We start from the raw sequence: 27,560 nt of genomic DNA on the forward strand, positions 1-27,560 counted from the left end.
CTCTGCGGTTGTGTGGGCTGTGACATGTTGCTTAACCTCTCTGAGCCTTGGCTCCTCATCAGCTAAGTGGGAGGTGGGATGGGGGGAAAGACTATCCTCACTTACCTGGCAGGGCTGTCCCAAGCATTATCGATAGTATAGGTGACACCCTTGATTGGCCTTGTAGGTTTCAATAAATTGTAGCTAGTGTTACTATTTACTTCCTGATGTCCAACAGAGCTGAAGAATCTGTGGCACGCGTGTTAGTGCTTTCACGCAGTCTGTCTCCACTCCCCAAACAGATTATAAGCCCCTGGAAGGCAGAGGATATCAAGGAATACATACCATCTCTGAGCATCTGGTATTGGGCTTGGGGCTTTGTATCAAATACCTTGCTTTTCTAATTCTCAGCAACCCCAAAGTGTGTACCATCTTCACTGACATCATCTCGAGGAAAGTTGGGCTGCGAGCAGTTGATGAGAGCATGCAGGGAGGAGGGGAGGTGTGCTGGGTTTGGAGCTCTGGCCCTTCTGCCTTTCTAGGTTGTCCCTCACCTCGGGTCCCTTGTACCCTGCTGGGTACGGGCCTGGCGGCGCTCGGGCAAGAGGCTGGAAGCACAACACACACAGCAAGCTTCTGGTTTGACGTTTCCTGACACAGGGGCTGCGCCCAATTCAGCAGCAGTCAAACTTCAAACGGCAAAAGCAAGGGAAGAACCATGTTCCTTTCAGTAGTATCTGAAGTGGGATGGAAAATAAGCCTCTGCTGGAGAGCTGCCCGTGGGCCTGCGCTGGAGAGACGGGGGGTTTCTCCCACCCCGTGCTGATCATGGGAAGGCCAAGGAAACCGATCCCTCACCTTGGGGGAAGGGACAAAAGGCACAAGGAGAATCAGGTACATGCAGCCAACCTAAGAGAAGGGCAGAAGCACAGAGGGAATCTGAAGTAGCGGGGGCGGCAGAGGAGTAAGAGGCTGCCAGGAGGTCGCTTCTCCCAGCCTCCAGCTCGCCTGAGCCAACGGCAAGATTCTTTTCTAAAAAGTCTTTGTCTAGCTAGTGTTTATTTAGGGATAAGGTGACCCAACTACCACTATATTTAGCACATGAAAATTGACAGGTGTTTGCCTCTGGGAACTGCTTCGGGTTTTGCTATTAGTTTTCTGAGTCCCCTCCCTTGTGGGTTTCGTTACACCATGGCTGTGGGCAAGCTGGTTTCCTGACTTCTGCACCGTCTTCCCGCACTCCCGTGCCCTCTGCTCCATCTCGCAGGTAGTTTACATACTCCTGTATCATGTAACTTTTTTCTTGTTTAAGGGAAAAAAAAAGATGCTGTTTCCATTTTAATTCTGATGTTAAATTATATGCCAACCCCCATGCAATAGAGGCACCTTATTTCAGCTTAGTCAGTTGGTTTAATTTTTGTTTGGAGCTGATCAGTTTAGTCGGTCTCTTTGGCCTCCATTTAATACCACTTACTAACCACAGACTTGGGACGTGTGCCCTTCGCTCTCCAAACGCTCTTGTTGGAGGGCGGGATACCTGTTCTCCTGTACCTCCTCCACGTGATACCCTGTAAAAGACAGGTTGAAGGCAAAACAGCGTATCGTAGAAGGGCTGAAAGCTTGAGCCCCAAAGTTAGACGCCCATAGCCTAGTCCTGGCTCTGCCGGCTGTACGACATTCTGGTTTCCTCTGTAAACGGAATCGTCCTATCTCCAAGCTGTCAGGAGAGTCAATGCTAACACAGCACAGGACATGGCGTTTGGTGATGTTCCCGGAACATGTCAGTGAGCCTGCAGGAGGTACCCCTCACCGTTCCCCACCTGATTCACAAAGGGAGGGTTGTCTGAGAAAAGCTGCTGGCCTGCCCGAGGAATTCCTTTCCTGCACAAGTGGAAGCAGATCTATTACCAAGCAACTCAACACCTCTTCGGCCCTTGGGCCCCGAGAGGCTGGCATAACAACTAATACCGTCTGGTGATTTACGGTTTACTGAGTGCCTTTGGGGGCATAAGACTGGGAAGACTGGGGCCTTGGAGTTGGCCGTTTTGCACAGGCTCTGCCTCTCCTAAGATATGAAAACCTTGGGGTGCTGGGAGCTTCCGGTCCCTTGTCTGTAACATGGGAACTGTGCTCCCCATCTCCCAGGTCTCTGAGATCCACAAGCTGACACGCACGTAACGTGGACACGGTAAACTCTAAAGCCTTAGTCAAATGTGAGCAACGGTCATTCCATTTGCTCACGGCTTTAGCTTCCAACAGACCCCTTGGGCAGAGGCTCAGACGCCATCCGTATTGAACAGATGCGAAATGTTTAGGAGAGTCACTGTTAGGCTGCCGGTCTCCATTGCTTTCTCTCTCTCTCTCTCTCTGTCTCACATGCACACACACAGTACAGCTTCAGACCCCTCCTTCCCAGGTAAGCATCTAAAAGAAGGCAGGTGACACTCGCTTCTCAGGCCTTCCCCTAGGACCACTTGTAAGAAACTTCCTACAGTAAAAGGCAGCGCGAGTGGTGACTCTGATGAAACAGATCTGTGATGCAGCTTTGGCTGGAACAGGTCGGCGGGCTTGCTCTGAGCTAGGTGAGGAATCACCTTCCCAGGCGTGAAGCCGCGCCTCCCACCGTGGCCCAGCTCCCCTGGCTTTTTGGCGGCACTCACAGAAACCTGCTCAAGAGAGGGGTGCCGCTCACGCAGCCGAGAGACATGTGGTTCATCTGCCAGCCCAGCACATCCTACTAGAGAGCGTTCACCCTCGGGAGAGGGACACAGCCCCGTGCACAGGAGAAAGCATGGGGCCGGGAGGCAAGAAGCCAGCACTGTGGGCCCAGCTCTGGGGCTGTCACTCGGGGCAGGAAAGTCACTTGACCTCATCAATTCCCCCTCAGCTTTTGGGAGGTGTGGGGTACCAGACACCCACCATAGTGTCTTCCAGCTCCTTTTACTAGGTCCCACCTTGACCTGCCTCTCAACTCTACCTGCCGTAAGGTGCACAAGGAGCTGAAGGTCTCTGGAGAGGATACGGCTCCACGCCAGGTAAGGCAGTAGAGGGTGTGTCACGTGGAAGCTCTGGCCTGTGTTCCTCCCAGAGGTTGTTTAATACACCCTCGCAAGTCCTGTTCATGTTCTCAGCATCTTCCAGCAGATGTTAATCCCAAATTACATGTATGTGACTCTCCCACCCAAGTCACTACTTAGACAGTGAAGGAGAAAAAAATGCCCCACTAATTGAAAGTGTGCTCCTGGAAATCCTGGGTGGCGCTGGGAGCAGTATTCCAATGCCAAGGAATTAACCCTCGGAGGTTGATTCAGGAGTTCTACTAAAACACCGGAAGGGAAAGTCTGGGGGAGGGGGGTTGTAATAGGTGGGTGGGGAGTTCGGGAGGATACAACAGAGTGTGAAGTTTGCAGCCGTTAAGTACTGACCTTGTTCAGGAGGTCAAGAGCTTGCGGTCAACAGTGCTCCAGCGTCCGGGAGGTAACTACTCATTCTGGGGAACTGAGCACCACCGCTGCCCACATCAGTTGCTCTGTAAATATTGGTCTGGACGATGCCTGGACTAAAATGTTTCCCAGCACGAGAATGAGGCATGATAACACATCCATGTTAGTATCCAGGATTCAGCCTCCTGGTTGCTAGTGGCCCCAGTCCAAGTTCTCTACGGGCAAAAACACCAAGTTCAACATTTGCACAAGTTCAATCTCTGACAGTTGTGTGGGAGGCAGGCTGGGGAAAACGAAACAAGCAGGTGTTCATGATCTAGGTGAAGCGCTGATGCAACACAGTAAGTACAGGAGTCGAAACAGAAGCGGGGAAGGTGGCCTGGGAAGCAGGGTAGATGCGACAGCCCGGCTGACTTCAGGGGCTCGCTGCACAGGAGGACCTGTGCGCCCCGGGACTGGAAGGAGGGCTGCTTAGCAGGGGAGGTATAAGGCTGGAGCTGCCTGCAAAGGACTCCTCATGGGTTTAAGTCTGACATCTGCCCTTGCACAGCAGAGCCTTAAGCAGTTTTTAATGTCTGGAAGGAGCACAGGCAAGTCTGTTTTAGAAAGAGCCCTCGGATGAGTCGAGAAAAGCGGAGGGGAGACACATGATCTGACTCATGAAATAACCCAGGCAAGAGGTGAAGGCCACACTAAAACAGGCAGAATCAAACATTTCAGAAGGAACATGCAGTACAAACGAGGAGGAAGAGGATCCTGGCATTGGCTCGTAGGGAAACATAAAAGATTGTAAAATTGCTCTCTGGTGGATCCTAATTCTTGTGGCCATGGAGGGAGCTGCTCCAAACTTCAGGAGCAGCTCTAGGTCCACACAAAGTATAGCCGGTGTTGAGTAGGTGGCCAGAACGGGGGTAGTCAACGTAAGGCTGATAGAGGCCACTGATTCGGATGTTGACGGCGCCAGGATAAAGGGCGGGGTGAGGAAGCAACAGAGGTGGTGCAGGCTGGGACTCAGGGCTTCAGAGAAAGTGTCATCAGATAAACACGCCATAGTGATCTGGAAGGACTCCACATACTGGACTGCAGGTCATTCTCATCCTCAGACCAGAAGGTCTAAGGAGGAGGAGCAACAGGCAGATTGAAGACAAGGGGATGAAGGATTTTACACATTTAAAGACAAGACAACCACTCAGGCATCACTTGGTCCCTTCTACACTTCTTTTCCAATGTGGAGACACCATGATAGCAGTTGCTATCATGATAGCAGTTAGCAGTTGCTAACTATATAGTATAGTTGAGGTTATTTTGGTTCTCTTATTGAAATAGGTCTGGGGCCAAGGTCAAGCTCAAGAGAATCTAGCCTTTAGCACTGAATCGAACAAGGTGCCAGAGAAGGTGGATTATCAAGACCACACCACCTAATGCAAACGTTAGCCGAGATGCTGTGGTCGATAACAAAGCTCAGTTTAAATCCAAATATCAAGGGAATTGCAGCCCCCGAGGTAACCACACAGAGAAAAGCACCACCTTTCGGACAAGTATCCAAGGCTGATAACCGCTGACCGCTGTGCAACGTGTTTCCTGAAACTAAAACAAGTTCGCCGTCGAAGAGACATAAAGAAATGCGCAGAACTGACATGGTCTTTTTAAATATAGCTTTATTTCTCAAACTCAAAGCTTTATTTCATCAAGTTCTAACACATTTTGCATTGACAAGTGATTTCACCTGCATCCCATAAGAAGGTCAGTGGCCATTACACCAAAGAGGAAACCTCACATATCCTAGGAAATTAGTATTTGAAAGGCTACGCAAGTATACAATAACAAAAAAGCTTCCAATTTAGTCTAATTTGTATCTTTTCATCTATAGTAAGTTGGAAATTAATGGATGAAAACCTAATTTTTCTAAAGCAGTGAGTTTATTTTAAATTCATGAAAAAAAAAAAAAAGACCAGATTGCTTGAGTTTTAAAACACCCACAGATCCATATTATTTAACGACTTCCTCTTTAGCGGATGGTCTTCTCACCTTCCTATGCAAACACACATGACAATTTGCACCACCCCTCACTAGCCCAGGCAAAACTCCAAGCATTTTCTTTTGCTTCCACTTAAACTATTCTTTAAGGGATAGGTAAACAAGATTTAGAACTTGAACTCAGAAGAAAAGCATTTTCTTTCCTGATCCTCACTTTGGAAGTCTCCACAAATAATCCTGAAAACTTGCCAGGTCTCTTTAAACACATCCCCTGCTACACACCCCTCCCTTGGTCCTCTGAATGGAACTGGCCGAACTGGAGTATGTTCCAAAGTCAGCTGTGACATTCTGGTCTCTGCCAGGTTAAAAATCGAGTCTAACCTTGGCACCTGGATGTTCTTCCACCTCACAGAATCTACCCCAAGGGTTCTTCCCTAGTGTGGAGCCCATCAGATACCCGGGAAGCAATGGCCCCAAGGAGCATTAGGGTCTCTGCTCACGACTAGATCACTATCATTTATTCTCTGGAAGAGGACATTTGAGCTCAGAGTCTAGCTGCATCCTAAAACAAGGCACTGGTACCAGAAAGTGAACTAGAAAGGAGGTATTCCTAAAGTTAGGAAGTTGCTTTTGAGTGGTACCATTTCCCAAAGTTAACAAAGCAGGACTAGGTTAAAATCCTAATCTACCATGAAGGTAAGGGGCTAGCGCTAGCAGACAGGCTGAAGGACAAGCACATTCGGGGCTTTAGCAATTTCATTATTATTGCATCACCACAAAACACACGTTCACACACAGTTCTCTGTGACTCAAATCCCCGGGGCGGGGGGCGGGGGGAAGAATATCAAACTGGGGGAAAAAAAAAACAAACTCTTGAATGCCAAACCACATCTGTTGCCACACACCAGGAACCCAGCATCTTTCCTACCCGCCTCTCCCCACCTGCGAGGCCCTCCCAGCTGTGAGCCATGCCACCTCCCACGTGCAGTCAGCAGGAACCCTGATTTGAAGGTGTCGGTGATGTAGTTTAGTTTCAGAGTTGAAGTTATTGAGTGAGGAATAGTGTCTCACTGCCAAGGTAAGATTTAAAGGTGAGATGAAGCTCGAGGCCAGGAATTGAGCGTGTCCTCTTCTGCCAACGCATGGGGGAAAAGGTACAGCTTTAATCTCACAGCTGCTCAGCCTGATTCCAAGAAGCAGGCTGGGGTAACATGCCCGCAGGAAGCATCCGAAAACTGCTAAGAGTCCTGAAGCAAATGAGGCTGCTTCCATTTATATTAGAACTTGCACTTGAACTTTAGTGCCCTTTGCCACTGCCAAGTTTCATATTACTCAACACACAAAGAAGAGGAACCACTGGACTCAGTACAAGTTCAGAGTACCTGGTGCTTGTGTGAGCAGCACAAAAGGCAGGTTCCAGCTAGAATTTCCAGGCACCTGAAATTCAAGGTTACCTGTTCTGAGGCAGGCAAGAGGCTCACAGAGCAGATGGAGACAACACTAGACCAGGGTGGGATTTAAAAGTGCAGCTTTGGGCGAGGGTAGCTTTTTACCCTGATGGTGCTGGAACACAGGTCTACCCTCAAACTTCAAAACAGCTGGGCTGACTAAGAACTTCAGGTGCAGGGAGTCTATCGAGATGGCCATCGTGCAATGGTGGTAAATAACTGGGGGGGCTGGGGATTTCTAGCAACTTCTGTGCCTCCCTTCATCCTTAAAGGAGGACTAGTACCAGATAGCAGACAGAACGCCAAAGACAAACCGGAAATTTAATGACTTGATGCAGTTCTGATCCCATCTTCATTCGGACCCTCGTTACCCTGATCCACAAGCCTTCTAGTAGAAGCAATACTGACTTCTGAGAGCAAGTGCTTATGCTGGCGGCTTTGTCACATTTCAGAGCTTTGGTTAAACAGATCTGTCATCTTTGTGCAAACATGTTGCCATCTGACAACAATGGCAGCCTTTTAAGGTCATGGATGACCACAGAGTTTTTAAAGTTGGGGCTCACTCTTCACTGCCCTTTTTAACACTGAAGCACCCCAGGACCCGCCTCAAGGTAGAACCAGCCTTGACTCAAAGCCAGTGAATTCAAATCTAACTACTGGTTCACAGGGAAACAGAAGCTGGTTACGCTAAGAAGTGGCTTCTATTCAACTAGTCCACAACATGGATACCAACTAAGCCTCGGGTTTCAGTCATGCCCGATCTGCTTTCAAGAGGACAACATATTCCAGAGAAAAACCTGAAAATATAATCTTCAGAAAAAGGTACACCACTCCTTTCCTACTAAGCATTAAGGTAACTTCATTGCTTCAAGCAAGGAGAAAGCAATCACTCAGGGCTTGGCATTTTTATGGCCACAAGAGAAAGTAAAACCCAGGAGCATGGATTTAATTAAATCACTCAAGAAACGAAGCTGGCTGGCAACATGGAGTTTCTTTGCCCTTGACACCCTAAAGTGACGCTTTCTAAGAGATCCCACGAAAAGCTTCGAAACACAAAGTCCCTTCCTCTACTGGGAACGCAACAGTAGCCTAGAATTCTCCCATGTGCTAAGCTTGCTTCAGACTAGAGAGTAACACTGTTTGCCTTCTAAAGTGCAGAGTATAAACAAGTCTGGTCAATCTACCAGCGTAAGGGAGATTCTTCTTCTTCGTCCTCTCAATTCTTCCCAAATACACCGGCAGGAATCCTCTTGAGGATGCCTCGGGGGCTCGGACACACACGAGGCCCCGCTGATGGAAGGAGCGCCCGCCTCACACGCAGCACGGGGACAGCAGGTGCGAATCTAAAGCAATTCTAAACCAGAGAACTCTGCCCGCAGGCGCGGACCATTCCACAGGTCACTCGGATCTACTGAAATCCCTGGATTGGTTCACGGTCCAAAAAGCCTGGAGAAGGAAACCACTAGTTTTGAAAAAACGAAAACAGAAATCAGCCAAAGTACTCCAGAAAAAACAGCCGGTCATACTTGGAATGTGACCAAAATGGGTTTCCGATTAAAACATGGGAAGACCCTCACATCAGTTACGGCAATGACCCTAGACTCGGCACAATCCTTAGTCTTGGGAAGAGCAAAACAAAAGTGATGAGCTGATGAGGGAAACAAAAAAGTGTCGTTCAATAAGAATTCCTCACTTTTAAGAAAAGAAAAATTGAACATTCACGTTTCCTATTTACAATCCCCCACCACAATTCTACTGAACGTTATGTTGCACAGTTTATTTTGTTTTCAAGTTACATTTCAAGAAAAGGTCTTTTTTTTTTTCATTTTTTTTTTTTCTCAGCAATATCTCACAACTCCTCGTGATAGCACGGCATCTAAACCATAAACCACTTCCAACCAGATAGTAATTCTCCAGCTATCGGCTTTGGTTTATTGAGGAGAGAAATCCTCAGCTCTGCTGACAGAGAATAAACATAAGCAATTTAGTCCCTTGAACAAAAATTAAGCCACAAGAGCACCCTCATGTTTACCATTTTCTGCAGGACTAAAATGGACACAAGAAAATAGACCATCCGCACAACTTTCACGTAAGTGCTGAGGATTCCAAGTGAGGGCCGACACCCCCTACCCTAGGCTCCAGTGAGAAGCCCAGCAGCTGGAGACTTCTACACTGCCCACGTGTTTCCCAAGCTCAACGACCGCACGGAGCTCGGACACCCCCGTGCCGACGTTTGGAACACGGCATGTTAGTGTCTGTCTTGGAAAGATGTGGATGGGTCATAGTTCCTATAGCATTTTCCAAAGTGGCCCTGGAATAACAGGTCCCTTTAGGGTTGGCTCATGATATACTGGAGACCCATTCCAATGGGCACACAAAGAAAAAAAAAAAAAAAAAGCATTATCAGAGCTGAGTTCCCCTTTAAAAGCCAAACATCTACATCTAGAAGGAGTCTCCCCTACCTGAGAGCCCTCGCCCTACGGGGGTTCCCCCCTGCGGAAACCCTCGGGTCTCAAGGTTAGTTACAGGGCAGCCAGGTGGGGTAGGGCTGGCTGTAGGTGACCGGAGGGTGGGCCACGTAGTAATTGTTGAAGTTGCCGTCGCTGACGTACGGTGCGGGCTGGTAGTAACAGGTGACAGTGGTGGCATTGGGGATGATGTTCTGCTCGGCCAGCACGCGCAGGGCCAGCAGGGAGATGAGGTTCAGGGTCTGCCTGCGCTCGTGGCCCATGAGGCACACGGTGCTCTCGTTCACTACCCTGCGCAGGGTCATGAGGTAGTCGTACTTGCTCCTCTCCTCCTCAGCGAAGTGGTTCTGCAGGTATGTCTCCAGCTTCCTCTGCTGCTCGAGGATGTCGGGGAAGTCGATGAAGAAGCGGGAACACATGTAGCGCTCCAGGGTCTTGATCTCGTCCTGGTCGGTGGGCCTGAAGTCCCGCACCAGGAGGTTGCTGTACTTGAGCAGCCCCCCGCCCCGGATCTCCTCGGGGTTCTTGGTGGCGATGAGTCTGTTCTGCAGGTGGTCCAAGGCTTCCTCGAAGTCCCCGTACACGCTCTCCCCGATGACAGTGGGGTGCAGGTGCTCGGAGACGGGGTGGCTGGAGCAGTCATAGAAGAAGAGCAGGGAGTCCAGGATGATCTGGAAAGAGTCCACACTGAACTCGAACTGACGCCGGATGGAGTCCACGAACTTCAGCTCCACGTTCCGCCCGTTCTTGTTGGAGAGGGAGATCAGACTCCAGCGGTCGGTGTCCGTGCGCACCTTCACCAGCTTCTGGACGTACGCCTCCTTCAGGGTGACTGGGCTGATCCGCAGCTTGTTCACGCCCTCCGGCAGGAAGTTCAGGAGGGAGCACAGAACCACATCCCTGACCAGCTGAAACTCGGCCTCCGTGGGCAGAGCCACGTGGAAGATGAGGTCCAGGTCTTTGCAACCCAACCCGTTGTCTTTGACCAAGACGTGGCCGGCCGCGGAGCCGTTCAGCCGGACGTCCTGCACTTTGATGCCCGCCTCCTCCAGCCGGCCGCGGACTGTCTGCACGATGTCCTTCAGCGTGATCTCCAAGGTGGGGAAGTTGCCTCGTCCGTGGATGGGTACGACCTCGGTCAGGACCTCATGCAGCCGGCTCACCTGGTCCCAGGTGAGCACGCTGAAGGACACGCAGTCGCTGGTACTGGGGCTCTCCTCTGCCATCTTGGGGGATGTTCTTGCCGGGGAAACTGAAAGAGAGGGAAGAGAAACAGAGTGAGGATTCACTTCTATGTGGCAAAGCAGCTCCAGGGACTCAGAGACGATGCTGGTTTCTCTCTGAACATCTTCCTTACCGCAAAGTGGCCAAGAGCACCTGCTGCCCGGTGCTGCTGCTGAGGATTAAGTGAGTTTAAGCACGTTAAGAACAGTGCCTGCATGGAGTAAGGACGATATACACATAAACTTACTCTACACCAAATCTGACAACTTCGGACTTTTGTTTTCTGTGGGGTTTGTTTGTTTTGCCCGTTTTGTCTGCATGAGGGTAGGGTCGGGGGTGGAGTCTGTGTGAAGGGAAGCAGACAAACTTACTAAACCGAGTAACCTAAACACAACATTATTCAGTAAAGGGTCTATAGGTTTTGCTGATTTTCCTTGTTTTCCATGGAAATCACCTCTCCTGCTTTGGGCTCCCTAACTACATCCTGAGCTGGTTGATACCTCGGGACAATGCCCACACAGAACACAGGATCCACAAGAGAAGCTTCCTTCTCTTCTCAACCCTGGGCTTAGTCCTGCTAGAATCAAATACGCCGATATCCTCTTCACTTACGGGAGCTGTCTGCCCCGTAACAAACAATCCTGTTACCCAGGGGAGGACCAAGGAGGTGTCTGAATGACAAAATTCCTGAGTAACAAAGGGTTAGGTCAGCCAAGCAGTGGAACCGCTCTGCCCAGCAAGGAGGCCCCACACAGGATATGGAAAACCTCCTCAGGGCAGTGTGATTTTTCAACTGTGTTTTGAAAAAGAATCCCTGCAGTCTACCCAAGGAGAACAAAGTTAGCACTCAGTACTAGGAGCAAAACATGTTTCTCGCACATCACCGGCTAGAACCACAAGGTTACCAAAGTAATTTTCAACTAAGTTATATTGTTCAGAAAATGAAACGACAGATCCCCTGGAAATGCTAATATGTAATAACAAAAACGGATACATTAGAAAGCCCAGGTGCTTTGGATCCACATGGGTCACATATTAGCTAGATGGATGTAAAAGGCTGAGGCGCTGCCCTCAGACTTCACTGCAAACAGAAAGTTTGGCCCCCCCTTCACTTTTCTGACTCGCTAGACACACAGAATCCATCCCAATGACCTGCAGCTTCATTGTTTGGAAGCAGCTGCCTTTGAAAGCACGTCCAGCGTGCGTGGTCCTGGGGTTCCAGCTTGGGTTTTTAATCCTGCACTGGCGCCAGGGACCCTCGCCTTATCTATAGAGCTCAGATCAATGGGATGGTTGTCGATCCATGTTGGGGGCACCATTGGACACACCAAGACGAGCTTTCTGGGAGCTGGCCGTCAAGGAGGAGGGTGAGAACACAATGTCTCAATATGAGGCAGTGTGTCGGCGAAAGAAAACGTAATATGAAGGTAGAAGAAGTGTCAGTTGATTGGGGCGAATGGGAAGGCCACAGAGGAGCTCATTTATGGGGCGGGGACACAGCTGACAGAAAGGTAACAAGAGCTCTCAGCTGGGGTTTGAGGGGCAGAAGACAGCCGAGACTTGACAAGTTGTCCAGTCCGGCCATCATGCGCCTCTTCTCAGGCCAGATCACAGGCTCCCTTTAGTATGTAGGTTAAGAGACTGAATTCGCTTAGTCGGCCATGGGAAAGTAGATCACGTGATTAAAGCAGGCTCCAGGAAGGCCAGTGGGGGATGGGCACTCTTCTGCTTGCTACTGAAGAATACTTGCCAAAGGGAAGGTAAACGTTTTCCTTCAAACCTGTTTGGACAGCGTTAGAAAGCCCTAGGCTATCTAGATTATCCTACCAAAGCACTTCTAAGTTACGGATACCATGCAAAATTTGTGATGAAATACCTGATGTTTACTGAGGCCGTCCTTTGGTTTCCAGTCAGATTTGGGACAGTAGAGATCTCTTTTTAACGTGCTCTATATGCGCTTGGTTCTTTGTGGCCCCTTTAATGAAGAGCGTAGCACACGTTACACTTGTGCCAAGTGTGTAGGGCACTACACGATTAAGTTCAAATGGTTACAGAAAGGTATGGGTCCAGCTTTGTTTTGAAACACTGTTAAACTATGATTTAGTGACATAGATTTCTGCCAGGTGTGTTGATTTACCTATAAAAATACAACTTGCTTTACCCTGTGTATCAGCTGTTAGCGTGCTTCCAAGGCTCGAGTTTCTGATGTGGGCATAAGAAGTCGCAGCCACAGAGGAGCTGCAATTCAATCAGTACTTGGAAAAGAAGGAACAATTAATTTTAAGAAAATCTCTAGGAAGAAACTCGATAATGTTGTAGAGGAGAATAGTTGTAGGAATCACTTTTGACTCGTGCCTTTTTTTAAGGACTTGTTTAAAAAAAAAAAGAGTCATCTAAAGTCAGGACTACTCCCACCTCTAGAACAGTAGCTCTTAACATTAGAAGCGGAACATCTAAGACCAGAGAGAATCTGAGAAAAGCTATCACTCATTCTTGGGGCGGGGGTGGAGGGTGGGAGGTGTAGTACCTATGCATGAAAATGTTCACATATTTTAAAATCTCTGACATTGTAGTAGATTCAAAGTTAGAATCTATTTTAGACTGAAAATTTGTAAGGTTCTAATGGGAAGAGGGGCAGGAATAGCCAGAGAAGTTATTAAACATTGGAATGATGTCTACTAGCCTCTGGTAAGAGATATTATGAAGCTACAATAACCGATAACAGCAATGATATGGGCAGGAAAAGGCAGACAAAGAGATGAAACCGAATTTTTAAAATCTAGAATGAAAATCTAGTACATAAGGGGATTTAGTGTATAAAAAGGAGGCATTCGAAATAGTAAAGGGAAATTTTTGAGACATCTGGATAGTTTTCTAGATTTTAAAAATAAGCAAGGATGGCTCCTTAGCTTGTGCCAATCTAAGATCTAGATGGATGAATCAAAGACTTAAGTGTAAAAGGATGAAACCCTAACAATACCAGAAAAACATGAAATTTATGTAAATTTACATAGAATGGGTATTCCTTTCTAAATCACACAGAAGTCGCAAAAAATTGATACATTTGCCTATATAAAAATTAAAACATCTACATGGTGAAAACACCATAAAGACGTGAGAAGACAAAACCAGGAAAATACTTGTAACATTAGACAAAGCAGTCATTTCCTTAATGAATAAGGAGCTCCTACACATCAGGAATACTAGAACCCCAACATAAAAGAAGGGGCAAAGGACATTAACAGTGGCTCAGACACTTAACATATTCAAACTCACCTTAAGGGGTGAGCAAATTTAGACTCCAGTGTATCATTTTTCCCTATCAGATTGGCAAAGACCGAGAAGCAGACACTTCTGGTACACTGCCCGTGGGTTCTCTCTGAAGAACAACATGGGACCCTCAGTTTAAGTGGACACACTCTTGGGCATAGCAATTCTACTTCTAGGAAGTCCACTTTGGATTTTATCCTGTGAGTATACATGCAAGTATGCGCAAGGATATTCGCTGAGGAATTATTTATAAAGCTACAAAGAGTCATCGGTAAAGGAAGTTAAATGACTCGATGCATGTATACAACAGGATACAAATGCCTGCAGTTGTCCAAAAGAATGGTGGCTGCTCTATCTGTATGAATATGAAATGCTTATCAAGACTGATTAAGAAAAAGCAAGTGTGAAACTGCGTGTGTAAAAGCACAAGTCTATGCTTACACAATCAAAGATCTCTGGAAGGATATCCAAGTAGTTCAGCTTACACCAAATACCACTTCTAGGCTGGGGTACAGGGTACAAAGAAGACTTATTTTATCTCTTTTGAATTTGGAACCTACATATGTATTAGTTGAAAAAAGTTAAAATCTTATGAGCCATATTCCAAAATCTCTCCCCTTTGAGCCGTCTAATCTGCTACCTTGTTTAATTCCTTCAATTCCTTTCCTCCTAGCCCTCCCCACCATCCCTGTGTCCACGTGCCAAAACCGAATACACTTAGAAGCTTCCCCTCCAAGCCTAAAAACCGATCTCTAGAGGGGCAGGCAGAGGAGGAGGGACAGTGTTTATCTGGAATGGCTTTTAGTCAATTTTCTACTTCTGCGGTGTTTAAAAGATGATGTCTGTTGTTTATCCAAAAAAAAAAAACCCCGAAACTTTCAAAACGATGGCTAAGTCATCTCATCTAGTGTCATTCTATGTTTAGTATCCAAAAATGTTTTCTGTAGTTTTACAAGAATTACTATGTCTCATTTCAGACGTATTACAGCTACCCTCATGGTGCTGTTGGTTACTGGCTACAGTTGCAAGAACCTTAATAAATGCAGTAAACACTTTTTCAGAAACCTAAGATGCCTATAGTTGGCATCTTCCATGTCAACGACTTCTGACACATATATCAATAATGGAGTTAGCTCTTAGAAAAAAGTAGTCTATATAAAAGCACAGTGCAGAACATGTGCCCAGTCCATGGTGTAGTTTTTAATTCTCCCAATTTACTGTGCCGTAGATCTGGAGCAGCTCTCGAAGCTGTTGAAGGCTCAAATTTAGGCTGAGTTATATTTGTTGTTTAGCTTATTAGAAGAGCCCAACGTAAGTTATCGGTGCCTATTAGAAATGAATCCTTTGTTTTCCCTCACCCATCCAAACAATTTCAAATATCAAAAGTACATTTACAGGTTACTTAGACAAACGTATTACCAGAATAAATCCAAGTCATAGGCCCTTAGTGCTTAGATAACACACCAGAGCGTCGTGTAACGGTTTTAGTTTTAATTAACCACTTGAGATCAACATTGATATAATCCCCGTATAAAAGAATCACTTGAAACACACAGTCTCAATTCGTGAAAGGCTCTGGTTAAAGGCAAATTCTAATTAGCAGAATTAACGAAATAGTAACTAGAAAAAAAATTAACTTGCAGCCTGGTAAATTCAGACTAAAGTGTTTGATTTCCCTTTACTTGTCTGAGAAGCAGATGCCTTGTATTTTGCACTAGAAACTGGGAAAGGTGGGAACCGTGATTTCTCACTGATTTGAAAATTCAGGCACCTTTTTACAAGTGAGGACGACCAGCTGCCTGCTCCGTTTAAGCTACTTAATCTTCTAAAAAGTTTGACTTGTGATGAATGACTATCTCAGGTTCCCCTGAATTCCCTTTTCTTTTAGCATCTGGCTGCAGCAGAAGGATAAAATACACACATGAGTGGAAAACGAGTTTGTAGAGATGGCAGCAGAAGGTGAGAGGAAAAGACGAACTAAGCCCAAAGAGTAAACCAAGCTCCCTGAGCACACTAACTTTCCTTTGTTTCCCACTGCCTGGCACACTCGGGGCAGGCTGATCTGAAAACCAGTTTGAGCCCTCATTGAAAAGAGAAAAAAAAAAAAAGTTATTTCTACTGCTGCTCCCTGCCTTATCTAGATCCCAGAAACAAGAGTGACAGAGGCTACGAGAGCACGAGGGGACTCCGGGTAGGCAAGAGGACAGGCAGATGGACAGGTTGGAGATGAACGCTAAGAGCACTTGTAATACGTCTAGGCCTTATGGACGAGGGCTTGGGTCAAATCAACACTGATTTGTTTGTGCCCGGCCTTAGCTGTAGAAATGCCCAGAGTCTCCTTGGCATGTGTGGAGATGTATATCCGTGAAGTTAAAGACGGTATATATTTAAGCCTAGGCCTGTGACATCTGACATGGAAGCTCCAGAAGGTTTCATGGAAGTGCCGCAGCGTGAAAGAGGCGCTCTCAGCTATGGCGGCCCATCTAGCCCACAGACAACTGAACGGCACCCACTTCCCCTGACCCTGCCGTGGGCTTAAGAACACAAAAGAAACTCAAACACGTTACAGCATTCCTTTGATGACAATGTGCTGTTAACCGGATGTTACCCCAACGGCCTGGATCTTCCTAGTGACCCTTTCCAGCTCAGGGTCAGAGACCCAGCCATGCGCGGTGGACTGACTGGTGACAGACTCCAAGGGAGGTGTGTGTGGGGCACAAAGACCCCTGCCGTCCCCGGCTCCTGGCCCGGGGGGGACCCATGTGCCCGTGGCTGCGATCTCCCACACATCATCTTCTCCTCCGTGTACAACTGAGGGCACTTTAAGCAAAAAGAAACTACTTCCTTGCCTATAGAAGCTTAGAGAATTTAAGCAGAAGTGAAAGTAGATGGCAACACTCGTCATAACATCCCATCCCACCTCTTCCTTCATCTAGCTGACGGAATGGAAACCACAGCTCTGGGCCTATTTCTTTTTCTCCTCTAAAATGAAGGCGTAGAGGTGTGTGGGCAAGCAGGCAGAAGAGTACTCAGTACAAGCCGTTTCACGTCCACTCCCATTCATCCCCACAAGCACTCTGAGGAAGCGACAACTGTCCCTTTTACACAAAGAACAAGGATCAGGAAAGATTCAGCAAATTGACCCCAGATCCTCAGCCCTGGACCTAATGTTCTGACTCTTGGAACTGGAAACAACTTCCACCAAGGTCAAGTTCTGCCACTGGTGGGCAGCAGGCGGGGAGAAGGCAATAAGCTCTTAAGCTACAAACCCACACGTGCACTGGGATGACCAGAGCTCACTGCTACCAAAGCGATCTTTTCTAAAACAGAAATTGTACTGGTCTTATCCCAAAAAAAGGAGCTACCTTCTGCCAACTCTACGACTGCGACGCCTTACCTTCCCATCGGCCCTTATCCCCACTGTACACGCTGAAGACAGCAAAGCTTCAGTCAACCAGCCTTCACTGCCTGCTTGAGTGCAGGCTTTTCCTGTAGAGACGGCCACAGCCAGGGGACGCCAAGTGTGACCAGATGTTTGGCCAGGTGCCCTATGAGCCACCAAACTATTTGACAGTGTCCCAAACAGGCGGCGAAACAGTGCTGTAAGTTCACCTGGATCAACCCATCCGGTTCCTACAACAAGCCTGTACGGGAGATACTATTTCACTACTTTCACAGGTGGGGAAACTGGAGAACAAAGAGGATACACACGTTGTGAACTGTCCAAGGACGCACTGCTGGGAAGTGGCAGAAGTGGGACTTAGGAGACTTCCTAGGTGGCAGGCAGCTTTGGTATCCGTGTTGGGGTGAGGGCAGGGCTTTGAAGGTAAGCTGGTTGTTCAGGTAGTTGTAGGAAGGAGACAGAGAAGAAAGGTATGAAGCTTTGTTATCAGAGGGTGGGAAAGAAGTTGGCTACAAGTGTTAAGGCCCCCGGCGTGGAGTAAGGCCAGACGGCAAGTGCTGCAAGCAGGCAGAAGCATTTAGAATGAAAGTAACTAACAACTGTCAGTACAGAAACTCCCTCCCTCAAAACCGTCACGGATTTGGGCGTGTGTCCAGCCTGATGGGAGCCACCAGAATGAACATAATTAAGTGTAGTCATGCGAATGTTTGTTGTAAAGGAACAATGGCTGAAAGATGAAGGCCTAGGATCCTCATTTCTGAGGAAGCTCCAGGATACCAGCCAGGTTGGGAGGCAGTGGTGATTTCAGAGAAAGCAAGTCCTGAAGGGAGAGAGGAGCCAGGAGTGGAAGGAGCTAGGATAGTCAGCTTACTGGGCAAGCATTAAGAGGAAAAAATAATAGCACAGGAGAGAGCTTTTAGGAATGGGCTGATCCTGGTCTGGACCTGCAACGAAGGCACATGCCCTGCTCACAGAATAAAGGAACAGCTGCTGGGAGTCACTCTGGTGGCTGGAAGATCAGGATTGTGAATCTGCGGATGAAGCAACAGAACAAGACACTCCCTGCCGACAAGACGGTAACTTTATCAGATCCAAGAACAAATAACCCAACGGGAGCTGCAGAGAGAAGGTAGGTAGATTGGCAAGAAGTGATCAGGACCCCAAGGGCTGGCACAGGAAGGAGAGCTGGAACAGACTTGAAACAGAAACAGCCTGGAACAGACTGACGAAGGCCTGCACGTTGAACCTAAGACTGGACACCTGCCCCTTTTCCCACCTGTGTGCAGTCTGACCCCTGAGATCCTTTCACCCTCGAGAGAGAGCCAGGGACTTGGAATGACCACGGACTTGATATATGCTGCAGCAGATAAGGGGGCAAAAAGGAGAAAAACCAGGGTCAACAGGGATTCAGCCTTCTGCAGAGAAATCCTCCCTTACTCCTTGAATTCCTAGGGAGGTGAAGGTCAAAGTCGTCTAGGACCAGAGGGAAGCCTGAGGAAGCCTTTTGTCTGCCAGCTGCCAGCCCCTCGGCAGGGCCCCCAGCCCACCACCTGGGAGGAGGCCACATTCTGGAGACGCTCCCCGCTGCCCCCAAACACACTACGAAGTCACAGATCACTGAGACCACACCTGTGGTTCAGGTACCTGAATAAGAATTTCCATTAGTAGACAGCCCAAAGCAACAGAACCAGATAAAATAACCAGATAAAATAATGCCTCGCTTATTAAAAGGACAAGAAAATTTATCCTTTGTTAACTTTTTACAAGAAGTTATGCTTACAGCTGCTCACTCAAACACCCACAAACACACTCTACCTCAGTCCAAAGATATAAGTGCCCCATGCCACAAAGCTGCGCCCGGGGAAAACTGCTCTGGGTCAGGGACACAACAAACCCCGCAGGTGGTCTTTTCTCACTCAGCTCCAGCACGTTCAGCCAGAGGCCTCAACCTATTTTCTCAGGGTTAGCAGCATCCTCCTAGCCATTCAGCGCTCATGTGTACTAGAGTCTAAAAATTTGGTTCAATTCCCACGGCAACAGGGATGCTGCCTGAGCCAAAGGCAAAGAGTGTCCCAGATGGAAGCAGAAGCGGGAAGAAAGGCCAGTGCCCCGTCGCTCTGCCCAGGCTTTCCCAGCGGGAGGGCCCTCACAAGCGCTCCCTCCCCACTGATGCCAACATACAGTCTTCACGGTTATCAGTGCCTGGGCCCCGTCCACAGACACCCGCCCTGAGACGACTCCAAACAGAAAGCTCTTTCCTGTCTTTCAAAATAGGACGCTTAAGTAAGTGTGGTTGGAGAGATAACGCTGGAAGAACTCACGCTGTGGCAGCAAAACAACGTGAGACAGAATAAAAACACTGTCCCGGATGTTGTAACAGGGACACCACAGAAGTTCAAGTGCTTAAAGGAATACCCTGAATCGTTGCAAATGTAAGTATTAACAAGGTCAGAACACAGATATCTCTGGATGAGAGAGAGGCATAGAAGCCTTGATTTTTCCAAGGTGTCAGCATGATTAAGCGCTGCATACTCAACTTGAACTGGAAATAATCCTTGCTGCTCCTGGGTACCTCCCTCCCTCCTACCAAATGCCTGTTTCTAAGGCAGAGATGTTACTAGTCTGAACTCATTTAAAGAGATCCCCAGAGCTGGCCCTACAGTTTTAGAGACTGACTAGGCTGAGGAAAATAGGACAATTCCTAGGAGACTTTACTGTAAAGATGAACAAGTTTACACACAACCCGTAGGGTTTAAGGGCTGACAGCCCCCAGGTTTTTATCAAGGGCTGTGTCCACAAACGAATTTACCATCTAACTTTCTAGTTCAGAGCTTTGAACTGTTGTTAGTTGTCCAAAATGAGGGCCTCAGTCAGCTAAAAGCCCCACCTCATCACCAGCAGCAACCCGTGGGCCTTATCAGGAAAGAGACAAGCACTCTCAGTTGCTCAAATGTAGCATTTCTCCTGCTTTGGACATATACCCCCCTTTACGGATACCTGAGCATGAGCCGCCCCCATTTCAGGGAGGATGCTAATTACACATCCAGTTCCACCCCAGTCGTAGTTTTGCATAGATCCTTCCCTGCAGAGTTAACTTTCGCACAGCAGGTACCTGACCTCCAGGTACTAAGCATGGTGGCAGCCCAAGCGAACACCACCAGGCTCAGGGGTCCTTCTGACATCATCAAAAGTACTGCTGAGAACAGAAATCAGGGTAGGAGGGCGGGGGGGGGGGGGAAGGAGTGGAGGGGTAGGATTAAAGTGAAGGAGCAAGGCCATGGAGGGGTAGCTATTTCCGTACCAACTGCACAGGAGGAGGCCAGACCCCCTCGTCTTTGGTGTCTTCACCTGTGTGAGCTGTACAAGCCCTGCATGTGGCCCACTGGGATGCCTGTCGTCAAATTAGCATCTACCAAGTCACGTGCTGCTGTTATCAGGCATCTTGTGGACACCTTTTACATGAAAGTTATTTTCTCTACCATTTTCAAATTTTAATTGTCGATAAATTGTTAGAGTCCTGGTCCCCTGCCAATCTCAGAAGATTTTATCTTCAGTTCTTCGAAATTCTATTACTACCTTATGATGATTCTCTAAGAAACTATAGACAAACAAGAGAACAAGCACTGGACTAGGACTCAAACATCCTGTGTTTCGGTGTCAGGTCTGACTCACACAGTGAACGATTATCAGCAAGGGGGCCACAACGACTGAGCTTCCTTTCGTTCCTTCAGATATCTGAGTACCTACAACATTCCAAGCACTGTTCTAGGAGCTTACGGTCTATCGGGAAGCAAGAGACCAAGATCTCTGCCCCTGCAGAGCTTAGAGCCTATAGGTCCTAGCTCACACAGTTCCTCCAAAACCTCTTGCCTCCCACACGAGGAGAATCAGGATTTAACAGTGAAACATTTTTGCAGATGGTCTAGATCTGGTCTAGATACAATAATGTATCCACAAGCTGTTGGGCGCCTGAAATGGGACAAGTCCAAATTGAGATGTGCTGTGAACGTAAAATACACACTGGATTTTGAGGATTCCGTACGAGGGGGAAAAAAGTAAAATAACTCATTAATATTTTTATATTGATTACAAATTGAAAAGATAGTATTTGACATGACGGGTTAAACAGAATTATGTTCACCTGCTTATTTTTACTTTTTAATGTGACTACTAGAAACTTAATTGTGACTCATATTTCTACTGTCCTTCTTACAGTGAAGAAACTGAAGAGGTAGAACCTAAAGAAAGAGGCAGTGGCGCTTCCAGGACCAGAACCCAGGTGTCCTCACAACTAAAGCAGCCTCAGAAGCAGGGAGGGGGTAAGGATGAAGACAACAAAGGGTCTGGGCAAGGGAGATAGCAGCAGCGCCAGTGCCCCACCCAACACCCCCAGGGCCGGTACCTGGACACACGGCAGGTGCCCAGTTCGCACCCGGTTCATCTCTGCATGTGGGTCAGCAACCTTCCCAGGACTGGCCAAGCCCACACAGAGGCAGCCGGCTGCGGTGGTCCTGATGCCCACCTCCTCAGCCGTCGCAGGTCAGGGATAAACAGGGTGTGTCTGGAGGATAAGGGGTAGCCAGCCAGGCGAGGTAGAGGATTACCCCTTCTCCCATCCTAGTAAGGGCTATGCAAGGTGAGAGGAGCTTATGACAACACGACAGGGTGGGAGCAGTTCAAGATTCATGGATAATTTTCTTCTCAAAATGTGTTTACGGGGAGCAAATTGAGAGACAGATATGGAACTTTTTGCGCTCATCCAATTTAAGATAAGGTTTGAAAAAAAACTAGAAAATAAGGCACAAGGTAGAACTGCAAAGAAGTACTGATGAGAAGAGGTGTGGGATAAGGGGATCCCCAGATGGGGTAAGATCAGACGCCTCTGAGAGGGTCCAAAGCTGGATTAAAATAAAGTTTGGTGAGGAAGAAGGAGCACTAACTTGCTCAAATATTTGAGTGTGTATTCCATGAGGCAAGGTAGGTCAATTAGGAAGGGAGGTCAGGAAAGAATAGAAGGTCAGAAAGGTACAGGTCCTCAAAGGAGCGCATCTTCTAGAGGGAGGGGCAGTTCCCGTGAGTTCTTAAGGTGTTTGTCGGAGGTGCCGGGACGGAGAGCTGGCCAGAGACAGGGAGAGGCGCTGGGCCAGAGCTCTCATGGAGCTGCTGTCTGCAGCCCTAAACCAGGTCAGCGATGGCAGCGGGAAACAAAAAGTTAAAAAGAGAAAGACTCAGCAGAACGAGCACCCAAGTGAATGTGGAGAGAGAGAGGCTGAGTGCGCGTTGCGAGGCTCTGCTGGGGTGGATGGGCAGGGGGAAGGGCTCGAAGGGGGCGGGTCTGGAGCTCAGCCTGAGGGGTTTCAGCTGTCGGCCAATTAGTCCTCACTGCTCCTCGCTCCAAACCTACACCAGAGGCCTCCGTTTTTAAAAAGGCCCCGAAGCCACTCAGCATTCTGGGCCCGGAGCTTGCGATCCAAAAACGTGTGCCAGCACCTTGGCCCATCAGGACGCCATCTCCTGAAGTGTGCTTCCCTCTCTGAGAGGAATGGCAGTCGGATGCCAGCAGAGCACTGGATCCAGTTAACAGGCACACCTTCTGAGTGCCAGGTCCTGCACTGGGCATTCAGCAATGAGCACAGACCCCTGCCTTCCTGGGGCTCACAGGCCAGCGGCTGCGACAAACCGGCAAAACCCAAGTGCCTCAAGGACATTCTGAGGTGGACCCAGCTCCTCTTGCATCCAGAGCATTTCCACAGGCCTTTTCACATACCATCCCCTTGGCCTGCTTGGCACCTGGCACAAACTACTACCTAGGAAGCACTTAACCACTTACGGACTCAGTCACTGTTATCCAAGAAATAAACACTTTACACAGTTGGGTGACCAAGACTCCCAAAGGCTCTGAGACTAAAAAACATCCTACACAGAGAGTTGCTTAACATCAGCAATTATTTCTTCACATTAGTTTTTCCCTATTGTTCCAAGAGTTTCTGCAAACAGTTCTAGAACAGGCTACAGGGCCCAGCTGTACAAAATCTATTAATTCTAAACAATTCATAAGGCTTCCTTACACAGTTGGGCTACACAAAGATGCTTCCTCTAAACCATTTAAATTCCAAATATAAGCTTCCTTATTAATGCATGTAGTGAAAGGATAAAAACGTTTGAAACCAGAAGTTCCAGAAGCATCACAAGAGATCAGCACGACTGCTGTACCCGAGTGGCTTTAAACACATGAACACTTCTTTAAACACAGAAGTGTCTGCTTCATCATAATACTGCTTATGCCCATTTATTTAACATGTTACAGTCAAAACACCAAGATGGCAGAAAGCATTTTTCTATATCGCCTTGTTTACCTCAGTGACAACACATAAAAGCAATGGACCTTATCTAACCAGAGTAATATTTTATCCCAAGTAACACCTCAGACTCTGCACTGCTTCCCCTTAAACCCCGCCCCACCCCCACCCCCCCAATAACAACAACAACAGATACACCCCAGAGCCCCGTGTGAGACCGAGAAACCCAAACACAACATCACAAGTTTAACTTAACTCATGAAACTAGGCCCGGGCATCCATAAGATGTTTTCTCGGCAACACAACAAGGGTTTACCACATCCGTTCGCTGCTCTTGGCTTGTCATTCTTTAGTGACTGACACCATGCACACAACATATCAAAGGTGAAAATGAAGACACGGTACTACTTAGTTGAGCGGTTGAAAAAATAATGGCATTTTCTAATTTTGTATCGAATGTGCCCAGTTTCTGGCACTGGGAGAACAAGGACGCTACAGTCCACTCTAAGTTATCTTTACTGCTGGGCAGTTCCTCGGACTCTCAGAAGTGTGAGGACTTCTCTGTTCTGATGGGCAGTGCAAGACGTGCACAATCTGGCCTGGCCTTGAACACTGCGGGACGCAGGCTCAGTGCGGCACTGAGAGGTGGCGCAGGGGAGCTTCTGCAACTCAGGATGTGATTTCGGTGGCTACTTGTACGCACAGGAGAGCTGAGCACATTAGTAGGCAGAGCCATAGGTGCTCAACCAAATCACGGTCATTCTGACAAACAGGCCAAACGCCAGTCCTTTCCTTCAGTTACCCCAACTTCATCTCTGGATACAAGGCAGGTATTGTGGAAGAAATTCAACATAAAAAGTGCTGCTGTTCGCTCTGTGGACACACACTAACTTATGAAATTAGGGACCTTTGTTTGGGGTAACAATTTAGAGGCCTTCCGGCAGAGAAAAAAGTTTTTTTTTCACTTTGAGGTTAAATTTACCCATAGCTACCTGAAAAATTATATATAATATACCAAAATCTGCTTTCTAAAAACTCTTTATTGAGAATAAATGGACTCTAAAGATGTGGGTATACCTTAAGACACAAGGTTTCAGTTATCTCAAGTAAAAGCTTGACTCCAGAGATACTAAGCTCGCCATCTTCCCAAACAAGAATGTCAAAGGGCAGAACCCCTGCTGGTCCAGCTCAGAGCTTCCCTGAAAGGGAAGAGAAAAGTCAGCGTTCTCTAGTCCCCACCCCAACCCCTTGGATGGCAGGGTCTCACTCCCCCAGTAACACCTCTGGGGGTTTAAGAAGGCACAGTTCCTGGTAAGCGCTCCTACCACCCTGACGGCTGCCTGGCTTGCTTCCCTTCCAAGTTACTCACGTTGAAAGGTTAGTGTAGCCAACAACGGCCACTCACATCCCCCCTGCAGGGCAGCTGGGCCAAGCCAGAAGTCTACTTCAGGAGGATTTAATAATCTTCACTTTATTTCCTGGGGAGGTTCAGGCTCCCAACCCACCTACCAAATATCCTGAATACCAACTGTCACAATACAAATGATTACAAAGTCTTTATAAACGCTTACTGTAATAAGTGCACTTGAAGAGTCCACGGTTTGCACGTTATAACTCCATAACAGATAAACAAACGTTAAAAGGCAGCAGGTCCCTACTTAAGACAAAGATTTAGTCAGCCCTGCAGAAGTCTTCCTCCGGACAAAAAAAAAAAGCGGGGGGGGGGGGGGAGAGGAAGGGGACCGAGCTGATCCTTGCCGCGGGGTCCAGCTCTAATATTCGGTTCTAGTGAGCCCTGCTCAAGTCGCGTTCTCCAGAGAAACTCGCCAGGCATTTCCCCGGAAGTCCTCCCTTCCTTCGAGGCAGCGTCGTTTTGTTTTCTCCGGGCGTTCTGCGTTTAGGTGTACAGGCTACCAACCTGTACTCGTCAGGTTCGTCCCCCTCCTCCGACTCCCTCCCACCGCCGCGATCTGGACTGCGACACCTCCCGGGCACCGTGCCTCTAAGCCGCCCGCGGCCCCGCTAGCCGACTCCACTTAACGGCCGTGGCTTTCAGACTACAGGTTAAGCAAGTTTCACTCCTCAAAGGGGAGGAACCAGGTCACCGACGCAGTATTCCTGAGAAGTTTCCGAGAGGAGCGCAGCGCACGAGTCACTCGCTTGGATCACTTTGCGGCTCTCGGTGTCCCCAGTCTAGTGCGAGTGCAGGAAAAGTTAGGGATCTCCGCCCTCTCCTCAAAACCCCGGCCCAGGTTCCGAGCCTGGGGACCACCCCTCCCCTCCCCGGCCAGATGCAGCCCCCGACCGCCGCGTCTCCAACTGCGCCTTCCGAAACCGCCGCCGTCGAATTTGCGCCCGGCCGACCGGCCGAGGTGTGCGCGCCCGCGGGAGCGCCGGGGCGAGCCCGAGAGACCGCACGCAAGGCAGGGGTGGGGCGGGCGCCGTCGGACCCGGGGAAGGTGCTGAAGGGCCCCATCACACACTCTTCGGCCGCCCGGCCCGCGCCCGGCCAAAGCGCAGCCTGCGCGATGCGCGGAGCAGGAACTCGCTGAAGTTTGCCAGCCCCGGCCGAAGTCTCTGGAAAGTTGTAGCTCCCTCTCGGAGCGTCTCGCCTGGCCCTCGGGGGCGGGCTGTTTAGGGGGCGGGGGTGACGTCGCGGCGGCTGGAGGGGAAGGGAGCACAGGGGCCCGGCACCTGTCCGCACCTCGCCTCTGGCCGCCGTGCCCCCACCAGGCTTGGAGAAGACTGGAGCTCCGCTCGGCCGGGGCAGATTTCCCAACCCCCCCACCCCACCCCGAGGGCAGAACTCGCGGCTCTCCGGAACTGCGCATCCTCGCACCTTTAGAGGAGGGGGCCGTGGACTCACCCGGGCGGCAGCGGAGGAGACCACAGATGCAGGTCCTTGGCGTGGGCAGCCCCCAGCAGGAGCGGCGCGGTCACTACAGCCCCCAGGCAGCGGCACAGAGTGAACCGTCCTGCCGCCGCCCCCTCCGTTCTTAAACGACCTGACCACGCCCCCGCCCGCCACGACCGCCCCAACCCCCGCCCCTTAGCCTGCCCTCCCGGGGGAGCGAGGGGCGGGGCGGGGCGGAGCCGTCGCCCAAGGGATCCTTCCGCCTGGGCGCTGACGGCGAGGGCAGGGCGAAAGGTGCCCTCTGATTGGCTCCTCGGGTGAATGGTTGCCGAGAGACGAGTAAATCTTCGGCGGCTAGAAGGGGCCGGGGTGCCAAAGGGAGTAGCACTACGCAGGCGCAATAGAGAGGGGCTGCGTCGACACCCCCTTAACTTTGGAGCTGCTGGGACTCCCTTCCTTTCTGCTTTTCACTACGCTCTTTTCTGCCATTCCTATCACATAACTTCTCCACCACCCTCCACATCCCGCCCAAGTTTTTCCCGTCTCTATTCCGCTCCCGCGCAGGCCTGTTTTTCTTTTGCTCCTCTGGGGATTTTCGCTTTAGTTCTCTCTCCAGGAGTGGGGAGTGAAATCTCCAAGCCTACCTCCGACGTGTGTTTTGAAGTCGGAAAAAACTTTTGGTTTCTGAGCGGGTCGAGCCTTCCTGATTCCCCAAATTGGCTGGAGGTCATTGGGGAAAGGGCAAGCACAGTTAGTTCTCCGGCGTAGTTACCACCTGTGTGCAGTTAGTGGGACTAAGAGCCGTGAGGAATCCATCGCCAAGTCTGGCAACCGTGACAGCTTCAGCCCGACTCGGAATGTCACAGAGCTCAGTTGTGTATGTTATACAACATGCAGGCGGGGCTTGGACACCGTCCAATCACTCCGTAGCAAATGGTTTCGAGTCCTGGTTCTAAATTCAGATTAACCTGGGTTGGAATCTACATTCACCACCTAACTATCTGTAAGGGCTTGGGCAAGTAACTTAACCAACCCTCCATAAGTCTCTGTTTCCTCACCTGTACGGTGGGACTAAAAATGGACAGCTTTTTAGGGTTATATAAGTAATAAGATAATGGAAAGCTATTAGTGCAGTGCCTGATATAAAGTGTGTGGTGACTGTTATTTATATCAAGTTGTAGTTGCTATTATTTAT

The 27,560-nt window shown here is 48.9% G+C and overlaps 1 protein-coding gene across 5 annotated transcripts; it reads right to left on the reverse strand.

Annotated features, from left to right (window-relative positions):
• Positions 1-5,062: 5,062 nt before the first annotated feature.
• TENT5C (terminal nucleotidyltransferase 5C) lies at positions 5,063-27,034 on the reverse strand. Of its 5 annotated transcripts, none has more exons than XM_033860854.2 (2): positions 27,010-27,034; positions 5,063-10,567 (listed from the first exon to the last, which is right to left on the reverse strand). In XM_033860854.2, exon 2 carries the CDS (start codon positions 10,539-10,541, stop codon positions 9,366-9,368), a length of 1,176 nt encoding a protein of 391 aa, XP_033716745.1. In that variant the 5' UTR covers positions 10,542-10,567; positions 27,010-27,034; the 3' UTR covers positions 5,063-9,365. The 5 variants fall into 5 exon arrangements, with proteins under 5 accessions (XP_033716745.1, XP_033716714.1, XP_033716724.1 ...); XM_033860823.2 differs by lacking the exon at positions 27,010-27,034 and adding an exon at positions 26,378-26,534; XM_033860833.2 differs by lacking the exon at positions 27,010-27,034 and adding an exon at positions 26,351-26,478.
• Positions 27,035-27,560: the final 526 nt, after the last annotated feature.

The sequence above is a fragment of the Tursiops truncatus genome, chromosome 1 (genome assembly GCF_011762595.2).
Source record: "Tursiops truncatus isolate mTurTru1 chromosome 1, mTurTru1.mat.Y, whole genome shotgun sequence".
Classification (NCBI taxonomy): Eukaryota; Metazoa; Chordata; class Mammalia; order Artiodactyla; family Delphinidae; genus Tursiops; species Tursiops truncatus.